We start from the raw sequence: 12,179 nt of genomic DNA on the forward strand, positions 1-12,179 counted from the left end.
CGTACCATTTCGTCCATTAACATGCCTGTGTTTGCTATGAGCGAGGCTTTTCCATGAAAACATGCAGACTTTTGCAAACAGGCGTGTATCACTTTGCACATGTGTGTGGTGGTGTTGTTGGTGGTAAGGTGTTTTTTTTACCTGCACATGACGACTATGTGGGTGCACATATATGCAGCATGTTTTGTTTGTGCACAGTATGCATGAGTGCGTTGGCTCATAGACCTTATCTGTGTGTGCAGATGCATGTTCAGTGCATGACCAAACTGTATGTGAGCAAGTGCACAGAGTGAAGAGTGTGGTGGCGCTCTGTGGAGTATGAGTGCAGGACTTGTGGAGTGATGGAGGAGAGGTTTTTGAGGGAGGCGGTGAGGAGGGGGTCAGGGCTCGCTCCTGTAAATGTGGCCGTTTGTGTGTGAGGGAGGGGGGTGAGGCAGGAGGAGGGTGGGTGGAGGGGAGTGGATGTAGCCTGCTGTAGACACAAGGGTGGATTGAGTAGTAAACACACACTCCGGGTCTAGTGGATCTGCTGCCGGTAGCCGGGGCTAACAGGCCCTTCATTAAGGCCGTCTGATACACTCACTGAGCGCCCTTTGTCGGAGTAGGAAGCTGAAAAGTACACCAGACAGATTTGACCTGAGAACGTTGGTATGCGATGCCAGCAGTCGCAGCCCCCTCCACCTCTCAAGAAGGTTTTATTTCCGTCATGCTGAACAGGTTGTCTCATGGCACGCGCCAAAATCTCACCTCCTCTGGGGAAATAGGTGGATTACATTTACAAAAGTATTTTTTCTCCAAAATGTCTAGGATGCATATGAAGAGGGAATGCTGCATGTGTATGCCTTCAAAATAAAACATGAATATGTTCATTTGAGGGGTCAGATACTTCCTACATGACATTTTGTTTGCTTCATTTCTAATTATTCTATTTTTTATTACCTCAAACCCACTTTTTGCTTTCTTTAAAATGTGAGTTAGTCCTCCCTTTTTTTTGTGCTCATTTGGTATTAATTCACATTTCTGTCATAACCTCAAAAGGCCCCCCCCAACGTGGCTCACTCTTTTACACTTCCATATAAATGGTGATATTAACTTACTTTTTATTCCTCTCGTACATTTCTGCTTGCCATGTTCAAGTGCTAAAAAGTGTCCGGTGTGTTTATGTAACCCTCTCTTTTGCTGTGTTCTCATTTATTTTCTGTTATTCTTTACCGGATCTTGTTACCGTTTTTGCTGCTACAAGGGCCTGATTTCCTCTCGGCGGCCATTAAAAGTTTGGTGTTGCCTTATCTTACAAGGACAACAGGACCTCACATACAGCGCTGGATGTGCTGTAGTAAATCACTCTATGTACAGTTTACATATCCAGCTTGGGCTATAGCCTGTGTGCGTTCAAGCGGCATGATATAGGGTGTAGTTGTGGCTGCAGAGGGGAAGTGCATTGCAGTGACCAATCGAGCATAAAGGCCGCTGTTGTATCCTGGATTTCATGTTGTGGCATCCCTAATGGCTTGGAGCACCACGAGGCGAGCGAGGGTCCACAGCCCTGAGCAAAATGAGCCCAGCTCGTGCCGGTCCTGATGTCATAGCCCCGTTTAAGTGTCTTCAAAACTCTCCAACTTCTTCTGTCTCTTTACAGGATTCAGATCAAAAAATAAGACTCTAGTACCCGTTCTCTATTAAAAACTAACCAATGGTGAAAGAAGAAAATCAACTTCAAGCCTTTAAATGGTAAATGGACTTTCTTTTCTAGTCTTTTGAGTACTCAAAGCTCTTTTACACCGCAGGTCACGCCTGCACATTCACACACTGATGGCAGATGCTGCTGAGTAAAGAGACCATCAGAAGTAATTAATCCCATTCATTCAGCCGGAGCAACTTGGGGGTTAAAGGCTTTATATATACGATTTTTTGATCCAGCAGATGTTGCCCTTGAGCACCAGCATGAAACCAAAACAACTCGCGCTGCATTGTTGTGTTAGCATGCTAATGCTTATGCTCGTATCTTCACACTGCATGTAAATTTACCTGAAATGAGTGTGATCTAGAAACACAGTTAAGCAGTGAGTACAGTATGTTATTCTTCTTTTCTCTAGTCCCTCAATTAAACAACTTTTATATGCGAGGGGAGGAGTCAGCCGGCCGTCCGGGCGATGTAAACAAACTGAAGATAGGACTCTGAAAACTCTGAAAGCATCAGAGACAGTGGGACTCGGGTGTTACACCCATTGTAGACAGTCATGACTCACAGAGTTATTTTCAGAGGATATACTTGATTTATATTACATTTAAGTGTGAAAAAGACTTTAAAGTGTCTTGCCCAAGGACACATCGGACATGTGACTGCAGGACCTGGGGATCGATTCACCTGACCTTCCGGTTAGGAGACGACCGACTCTACCAACTGAGCCACAGTCGCCCCAACAATGAAAGTGTAACAACTTCATTGTTAGCAACTTAAAAAGACATGATGGACATCTGTGATCTAACGCTTCAGTGAGACTCATTGTCCTTCAACACACCATTCATGGCAGTTACAAAAATGTAACCGCCATGTGTGCAGTTAATAACCCACTAAACTCATGTCCAAAACATACTCCCAGGTTCCTGTCTCTATAATCAGCCACAAAGCTTTCAGTCATAAGTAATCAGTAAATCATTAATAAAGGTTCCACATTTCAAAAAAATCCATCCAGTCTGTTGCTTTAAATGTTTATAAAGCCATTCATAATCATAACTTTATTGCTTTTTAATGAGCTATTGGCAAATATTAGCAAATGGTGGAGTAGGAAATGGTAGTAAGTCAATAAAGGATTGTTATTTTTTACGGCCCAATAGTTGTTTCCTGTTGTAAACGGCTAAGAAATTGGTGCTGATCCCCTGCTGTTATTTTCCACAAAGTGCATGGTCAATGAGGTTTTCCTGGCAACCTATTGGATGCCATTAATGGCTCATTACCAAGACATAATGAGTAAGCAATTGGTTAATTAAAATCTGCAAACACTGTAAAGCAATTCTTATTGCACATATATGAACATTAAAACCTGACTATAAATCCAAAATGAACGATACAAAAACATGAAATACTGCCATGGAGAAAAGCATCATAACTTCACTGTTGACGTCGTTGACTTTTTGCTTTACCTCAGATTCAGAAAACTTGAATAAAACGGTTTTGGTTTCATAGTAATTACTGAGTTGCTTTTCTAATGTACTCGTGTTTTTACTCTATATAAGAAAACCAGACTTTCATATTAGTCAGTGTCTGTTTTTTCCCCAATCAAAGTTTCTTTCCTTTTCGTAAAACAAATAACTTCAACCAGGATCCAGGTCTTGACCCATTCTACTATTTGACCTTGTTGTTTTTCTAGTGGTTTACTTGTGTCTGTTATGGTCTACTGTCAAGAGCTACAACGCACCATGTTGTGTTTTTTATGAGGCAGAAATGACCATTGTTGGACAGATGTATGGATACCCAAGAGATTTAATGTAGTGACCCCAGTTATGTCTTACAGACAGCTTGTGGCACACAACGTTCACTTTAAGCAGTAACTTAAATCCCTTAATCAGGAATACTTTTAAGCCTAAATGTAATTTCAGCAGGTAAGTATTCATTCCGGGATTCACAGCCCCTAAAGTCTCCATGATCTGACTACTGCAACTTCTTGAATTCTTCTGTGGAGTTCAACACTTTTTTAATGGAGGTCAATGGGAACTTTTTCACTTTTGCAGCCATCCTCAAGTGGTCATTTGAGGAACTGCAGTTTTCACTTTGGCATTTTGCCACTTCAACTAAAACAACTTGCTTTTTCAGACCGCACGTCTCTTCTTTTTACTCTGAACTTTTCCAGTTGGCACGTTTTCCCAATCCAAAAGTTACTTTTAGATCTCCCATTATAGTGTTTTTTGTTCTTTTTTTTCCCAAGTTCTTTGTCGAATTTAAAGTTTCTTAGTTTCTCATGTGAGTCCTTTTGGCCTGGCTTCCTCATTCTCAATCTTTTCAAAGGAGATTAACCTTTAGCTCCCGAAGAAGATCAAACGGACAACAAAATGACTTTTCCTGTCCTGGAAAAAAAATGACCAACCGACCTCCAAAAAACATGCCATTATGGTCGTCTGAGTAAAATGTTTTCAGCATTGATTATAAGTCCCTGCATTCATTTTATAATTTAGATGAATATCTGTGTGTTTGCACACTCATGCTTGAGAGGCTTGGGTTTTCAGAGGGGTTTGCAAACCACCAGAGGAAACTTGTCATTAGAGGAATATGTGGAAACAAGGATGTGGTGGGCGCTCCAATTAAGTATCTATCACTTTTCCAGCAACCAATTTAAACGCCCCGCAGTTTAAGAGGCCCGGCTGACATTTTATTAAAGTGGAATGACTGACACAAGGATTCTGGACAATTTCTGCTTGGTGGTGGCCGCGGTGTAAAGAACTGGAGGCTTAAAGCTTCATGCTTCTGGTCAGGACAGTATTGTTTTTCTATGAGTGCCACTTCTGTCTACTCTGTACATAAAGTATCTGTTATATGGCAGTCCGTCCTTGAAGGGGAGTCCTGTCCGCTGTCCCTGTTGTTCTCTCTTATTTCTCTGGTACAAAGTTGCAGTGTTGCACTATGTTCAAATTGTAAAACTCTCTGAAAGTCATTTTTTGTGATTTTGCGCTTTGTGGGTAGAATAGCCTTGACATCAATTGAACTGATGAATGGGAAGTTATAGGTTCATAAAAGGGAACGAGAAGTCTTAACATGTTCTTGGGTCAAATGGTTCAAACATTTTTTTCCAAAGGTTGAAAATGGAAACATGAAAAACACACTACAACCTAACACGCATAATATCTTCAAACACTGGACTATCATTGTGAAAGAAGTTCAAAAATGTTCTTATCTGACGACACTGTAGTTTGATTATGGCCAGGTTCACCACAGAACAAAAACACATGATAAGATTAGGAAACAGATTTATTCAGGTTTAAAACATTCAGCCACTCCTGACTTGATCATTAAAAAAAACAATAAAAAATACAGTGGATTCTAATGCTTTGCAAAGAGTCACAAGAGGCTTTTGTGAGTTTAGCATGAAAATATGTTGATTTCAGACATTTCCAAAAAGGATTGATTTTATTTTTTCTGAGGGGAGTGTCCAATAAACACCAAGCCTGACTTCAATACACTCAATAATGAACCAGAATTCACTGAATCCAAATACAGGGAGGGCACCATCATCGGTAGCACCATGATTAATACCAATTGGAAATAAGCAGACAAACCTAATTTTTCCTGAATGTCAATGTTCACATTACGTTAAAAGACACACATTAAAGGCTTTATATGTGATTTTTTTGATCCAGCAGATGTCGCCCTTGAGCACCAGCATGAAACCAAAACAACCCGCACTGCATTGTTGTGTTAGCATGCTAATGCTAGTGATCTTTATTATGCTCGTATCTTCACACTGCATGTAAATTTACCTGAAATGAGCGTGATCTAGAAACACAGTTAAGCAGTCAGTACAGTATGTTATTCTTCTTTTCTCTGGTCCCTCAATTAAACAACTGTTATACATGAGGGGAGGAGTCAGCCGGCCGTCCGGGCGATGTAAACAAAGTGAAGATAGGACTCTGAAAACTCTGAAAACATCACAGACAGTGGGACTCGGGTGTTACACCCATTGTAGACAGTCATGACTCACAGAGTTATTTTCAGAGGATATACTTGATTTATATTATATTTAAGTGTGAAAAATCACATATTAAGACTTTAAAGAAAGCATTTTCTTCTTATCATAAAGATAACATAGCTGATTCTGTGTTTACAGTGTTTGTAACATATTTATGCGGTGAGCCTCATTACATGGAGTATAGCCTCGACCCAGCTGGACTATTGACATATCTTAGATTTTAGGGAATAGAGTAGTTGAGAGAATGAATAAATCGATGGAAGAGAATGAGTCAGTAAATATTTAGGAGTTGCTCACTGGCTTCTCTGTTTAATCTGAACCAGTTGAAGAGCCGACTGTACAAACTGCTTCTTTAAACACTTTTTTGCTTCATCATCAAAACCTCTCTCTCTCTCTCTCTCTCTTTCTTTGACTCCCTATCAGGCCAACTTTCGGGTCATCTTGAGTCAGCAGGTTTCAGCCTCCAAAGTCTCCAAACTGAGAGGCTCTTGATGATTACTTTTTTTTTTTCGTTTGCTTTGCCTTTTTCCCCGACTGGCTGCGTGCCACCTCCAGGAACTGTAAAGATCGCCCACATCACCAGAGAGCGGCACGCTGCAATGCATCAGGCAGCTTAGCCCCTCGTCGTATATTTAAGTGATTGCTGACATAATTTATGAACGGAATGAAAAATAAAGTCTGCATTGCAATAAAAAAAAAAAAAAAAATTAAAAAGGGGGGAGAGATCTATAATTTATTTGGCTTGCCACAAGTCAGCACTGTACTCTCCTGCAGACCCTCCTCCCCCACTCAAATCTCATTTCTGTGCATTTGCAGTTTTCTGCTTCCTCCTCGTTTCTCCTCCTCAGGAGCATGGGGGGGGGGGGGGGGGGGGGCGGCGGCATCTTTAGGGTTTCTTTTTGGGGGAGATAGGGTGCTTGAGGGGGGGTCTTCGCTGGACTTTGGGCTCCGGTGTAGGAATGCCTTCACGTTTACAAACAAACTGGCTCTTTCGCTCGCCCTGTTTGCCTTTGTGGCCTGTACGGGCAAACACACAGCAGGAAACACTGGCTTGTTGATCGCCTTCACAGAGCCGCTCATAAACCCAGCAAGCATGAATGTGGGGGCCTGTGTGTGTGTGTCGTTTGTGTACTTCAGAGCAGCCCCTGACATTTCCCCCCCCCCCTTTTTTTTTTTAATAAACCCAAGGGGTGTTGTGCAAGTAAACAACCAAATAACTATTAAGCGTTGAATCATGACATTGAGGCACAAAAGGGGGGGCGATGTCAAAATCTGCAACGTAAATAAGAAATTACACTCTTGATTGTGCTGCAAAGTTTGTCTGTTCCTGTTTATGGATGTTGCTTGGAAACAACACTAAATCACATTGTTCAACATGTGGCTTCTCTCTCGCTGCCTCTCGCTAATTCCTCGCCTTTGCTCGCTCGCCCTCACTCCGTTTGTAAACAGGGAACCCGGGGATGCATGGCCTCATTGTTTTGCATCATTATTACTGACAGGCCTTAATGACTTGAATGATGGGAAGGCCTCATACAGAATTAACCCAGCGCTGTGTGTTTACGCTGCCTAAATCATGTTGCTCATTGGCTTGAAAGAGAAGCAGAAGAGGGAGGGGAGGGAGAGGGGGGGAAATAGGGGCCTCACATCCTGACATCTGCAAAGCACCTGTCCTGAGCTGTGCATGCTAGCAGCGCCAGAGCACATTTAAACATCTTCCCCTCATTTTACTCTGCAGCCTTGAAAAACACCATGACCGTCATGTGCTTAAACAATTGACGACCTCTGCCGTGTTTTCTTCCTGTTTCCACGACGTCCATGTTTTTCTTTTTGTTTGGGTGATGTAACGTTTGTGTCTTATTTGTGTTTGAATGTCGTCATCTAAATTCTTGATTTGAAATCTTTTGCATTTCTTCTGCTGTTTGAGAACTTCTTGTACTTTGGCTCTGCAACATTATAGGATATCTGTATTTTTCTGTATGCTTCCATATTTATTACACTTCTGATGTGTAAACAATCGAGAAAATCTCTTTAAATGAAAGCCATCTGTTGGACGAGCGTTGACCGTTAGCATGTAGCTTTGTGAAACCAAACAAACTGGCAAACAAATGATCTAACTAGAGGCTAACCGTCTGATAGCATTGCTAAAAAAAAAATGTAATGCCACTCAATCCACCACAAACAATTATCATGATCAAAGATCTAAACTGGTGAGAATGAATCACCAGTTTTGTAAAGCAAACTTGTCTTTCTTCTTCTTCAAGAAGAGTTGAAAAGGATGAATTTGTGATTCATTTTTACAAAATAAGTACAAATAAAGACACGCTATGGCTATGCTAACATGCTAACATTTGCTATGTAGCTGCATCCACTTACAACTACTATTACTTTACAGTTTTGCACCTAAACCGACCAAATTGTTCTTCAAATGATCACATCGCAATGAAGTTGAATTTATTTTCTTTAAAACACAAAAACTAGTTTGAGGAAAAACCAGAGTAGTTGGGCTAAGAGTAGTTTGAATGTTATCTGTGGGAGAATATCCGGAGTAGTCATCCTGAAATGATCTAGATATTTGTAGAAGTGGGGAATGACAGGCCACAGGTTGGATTCAGACCTGTGGCTGCACACTTCGAGGACTGTAGCCTCTGTACATGGGGGCGCATGAACTAACCACGAAGCCCACTACACACCCCTTAAACATGCCCATCTTTCCGCTGTTAAAATGGGCTTTCTTGAATGTGTGTGTGTGTGTGACTTCGAAGACTTTTGCAACCAGCCTCCAGTGGACACTCTACGAAACTGCAGTTTTCTTTTTTTACTTCAACATTGGCTTCGATTTCCAACAGTGGAGGTCACCGCTTGATTAGCACATTGTCTGTCTTCTTGGTATTTCACAGTGCTGGGAGGCAATCTCAAATAATAATAATAATAATAACTTTATTGATATAACACCTTTTAAAAACACAGGTTTACAAAGTGCTTTGACAAACAGCAAAAACAAGAACAAACTAAAGCAAACACAGAAGAACATAAACAACAGCAAGAACATAACAAATGCAAAATACTCAAAATAATTAAATACAATTCAACAGAAAAGAACCCAAAGTGCACGATACCCAACAGACATATATAACCCGACCATCACAAGAACCATCATAAGAACCCAGGAAAAACAAGAACCCAAAAACACGAGCTGAGACCAAGAGGACCAAAGATTTAAAAAGATGTAAGAAACTAAAAGCACAAAGCAAATAAAAAGATAACAGCAATAAGAAGGTAAGAGCAGGGAAAGAAATAGAAACAAGTGGTTAAAGGATCAAAAAACCCAAAACTATAATATTAATAAAAATAAAAAGTAAATATAAATATGAAACATAAATAGACAAAGTAAGTAAGATAATAAATTACCAAGTTAAAACACAAGAGGAGATTAAGATAAGAGCATAAATAAAAGGACAGTAAGAAGTAAAAGAAGATAAAAATAGTAAAACCAGTAAGAAAAGACATTAAGAAGACGATGTCACATAAAAGCAAGTCTGTAAAAGTACGTTTTAAGAAGGGATTAATAAAGAATTGAGGGAATCTGCAGTGGGAGCTTCAGTACTGCATTGTTGCTGAATTGCAAACTACAAACTACTTCTTAAATTAAAGTTTTGTGTTATTTGGCAAAATAAGTTAACTAATGCATCGTAAAGCAGAGGCTAACATGTCCTAAACAGGACCTAGCACACCCTGTAAATGAACAGTGTGACCTGCATGCTAGCTGTAAACTGCTCCTCTGCTCACTGCAGCCTACATGTGAAGATTCACTTTTTAACTTGCATGTCAGGCCACACAGTGCAGCTGCAGAGAAAAGGCCAGTGTCCAGCGCTGCTTCGGTCCACTGAACAATCTAAGAGCACCCACACTGCTCGGCATGCACGCTCCCACTGTTCAATATTCCACCGCCCTGCTGAGTCACATGACATGGCTGTCCCACTAACCTCCCATCAGACGTTATCAGTGGTTATACAGGCCAATAGTTTCCTGCGAGGGAGGGAGTTGAAAAGCTCTCCCTGGCCCTCAGAACAAAAGCTGAGCCTCTAGAAGGGGAGGAGGGTGGCACTGGCCTTCATCAGCCAGCGCCACCGAATTCGGAAGTGAGTCACTCCTCTGCCGTGTGCAGAATCCCTCCCCAAAGGTCGCCCTCGCTGGCTGCAGCGCGTCTCCTTGTCAGCTGTTGCATAATGGCAGCAGTAGAAAACAGGCTGCAGGAGGAGGAGGACTGTATTTACAAGTTTTTACACCGCAGATAAGAAATGTTGGCTTTTGGAAATGGGTTTTTTTTTTCTGTAAATGTTTCTGCTCAGGACAAACAAATATCCGTATTAGTTATCTGTTATTTAAAGGGTGGAAACAGAAAACCAGTCTTTCCACCTGTGTCCTCAAGTTACAAGAGCCGTTTTCAAAAAGAGGTAACAGAGACGACAAACATCGAAAGCCTTACACTTCCTCCAAAAACTCTAATCTAGTTCATTAAGTTGTTTATTTTGTTTACTTTAAGTCGACTCCTTTTCCAACAACATGTTGTTCTTTGGCTACACGAGACCTCTAATGTGATTATCAGATGGATTTCTCTCGCCAGGAAATAAACTTGATTTCCTCTTAATCTTTTTCCAAACTGAGCACAAGTTCAGTTTGTTTCTGGTGATTCCCACCTTTTTGTACATTTTATTTTGAGGGTTAGATTATGAACTCATATTTAAAGGCATAGTGTGCGACTTTTTGATCCAGCAGATGTCGCCCCTTGAGCTCCAGCATGAAACCAAAACAACTCGTGCTGCATTGTTTGTGTTAGCATGCTAATGCTAGCGATCTTTATTATGCTCGTATCTTCACACTGCATGTAAATTTACCTGAAATGAGCGTGATCTAGAAACACAGTTAAGCAGTGAGTACAGTATGTTATTCTTCTTTTCTCTAGTCCCTCAATTAAACAACTTTTATACGCGAGGGGAGGAGTCAGCTGGCCGTCCGGGCGATGTAAACAAAGTGAAGATAGGACTCTGAAAACTCTGAAAACATCACAGACAGTGGGACTCGGGTGTTACACCCATTGTAGACAGTCATGACTCACAGAGTTATTTTCAAAGGATATACTTGATTTCTATTATATTTAAGTGTGAAAAATCACATATAAAGACTTTAAGCTTTATTTTCAGTCATGTATTCCTGTCTTTCATCAGGGCCACAAAAAAATAACATTTTGCAAAAGTAATGTTTGAGTATGATCTGTCTTTGGCAATCGTACAATTTTGAATGCGTACGTTTTCTTCAGATCTTAACAGCTCAGATGTCGGTGCAATGGAATTTCAGTGTTGTCATCATGCATTTTATCACCACAGACTATAAAGGACAGATTGTATAGATGATCTGTGGTTTGATTGGTTTAAACCTTTGCATTCAGAGATAACAGCCTTTCTAAGAAATTATATAAAAAGTGTTTTTTCCATTACGAGCACATCTAGAGAGTCACTGAAGTCGACCGGCCTCTGACTGTGCTCGTGCTTTAGCGTTCGGTGGATGGAGCGCTCTTGCCTGACAACTGAATATCTGTGTCTGTTTCCTTTCCCAGATAACAGCAGTATGCAGAGAGGCTGCCCTCCTGGCCCTACAAGAGGACATCAAAGCTCAGCACGTCCAGGCCAGACACTTTGAAAGTGCCCTGAACGCTGTGAAGCCCCGGATCCCCGACTCTCTCATCCAGTCGTATATCAGCTATCAGCAGCAACGCGGCGGCGGCCTGTGCTTCTTCTGAGCACGCCGCAAACTAAGAGACTACCCTGCCACGTTTCTATTTCATAATTACTAAAGTAAATATGGTTTGTCACCGGCGGCCATCTTGACAAACATGGACTTCAGTTGTTGTTTCTTATGTACGCTCTGGAAACACACTTTTACGTCTAAAGCTTGTGCAGAACATTCATATTGTGTTGTTGAGTTATGAGCTTAAGTGTCTAGTTTGATCTTCTAAAATAATGATGTATTAAAATGCATTATTTATGAATTTATGGTCTTTGGTTTTCTTGCATTTTTGGTAAAGAGGGAACACTGCTGATGCCAAGTTAATGATATTTAAAAGGGGTTCAATAGGGGATGTAGGTCTGGTTAATCCTGCTTAGAGTTCTGTGGAAAACACTTCTTAATACCACGTCTGTCACCTCTAAAGTAATGTCATGTGTGTTTTATTTTCATCTTACTTCCAGAAACTCTTTTTAAAGCAATTTAAGCCTCTTTTTTAAAACTTTTTATATCTTAAAATAAGATAATTTATCAGGACTAATCAGCTGAATGTGGCTCATCATAAGTTTTTACTGTAAATTACAATTAAACTCACTAGGATTTGGGTTTCTGCAGTGAGGGTTCTTGGGAGAGCAGGTTTGGACTGGATTTGAAGGCAACACAACGCGTTAGTATTTTTAATTTCAGCTTTACTTTACATTCAAACGTAAACTTCCT

General features: G+C 40.8%; 1 protein-coding gene across 1 annotated transcript in view; it reads left to right on the forward strand.

Moving 5' to 3' along the window:
* Positions 1-11,727, forward strand: part of afg2a (AFG2 AAA ATPase homolog A) — a 149,336-nt gene extending 137,609 nt beyond the window's left edge. Inside the window, exon 17 of the mRNA XM_061047682.1 lies at positions 11,296-11,727. Coding sequence (XP_060903665.1) covers positions 11,296-11,478 — 183 coding nt within the window. The 3' untranslated portion in view covers positions 11,479-11,727. The remainder of the gene's footprint in view (positions 1-11,295) is intronic.
* Positions 11,728-12,179: the final 452 nt, after the last annotated feature.

The sequence above is a fragment of the Labrus mixtus genome, chromosome 10, assembly GCF_963584025.1.
Source record: "Labrus mixtus chromosome 10, fLabMix1.1, whole genome shotgun sequence".
Taxonomy (NCBI): domain Eukaryota; kingdom Metazoa; phylum Chordata; class Actinopteri; order Labriformes; family Labridae; genus Labrus; species Labrus mixtus.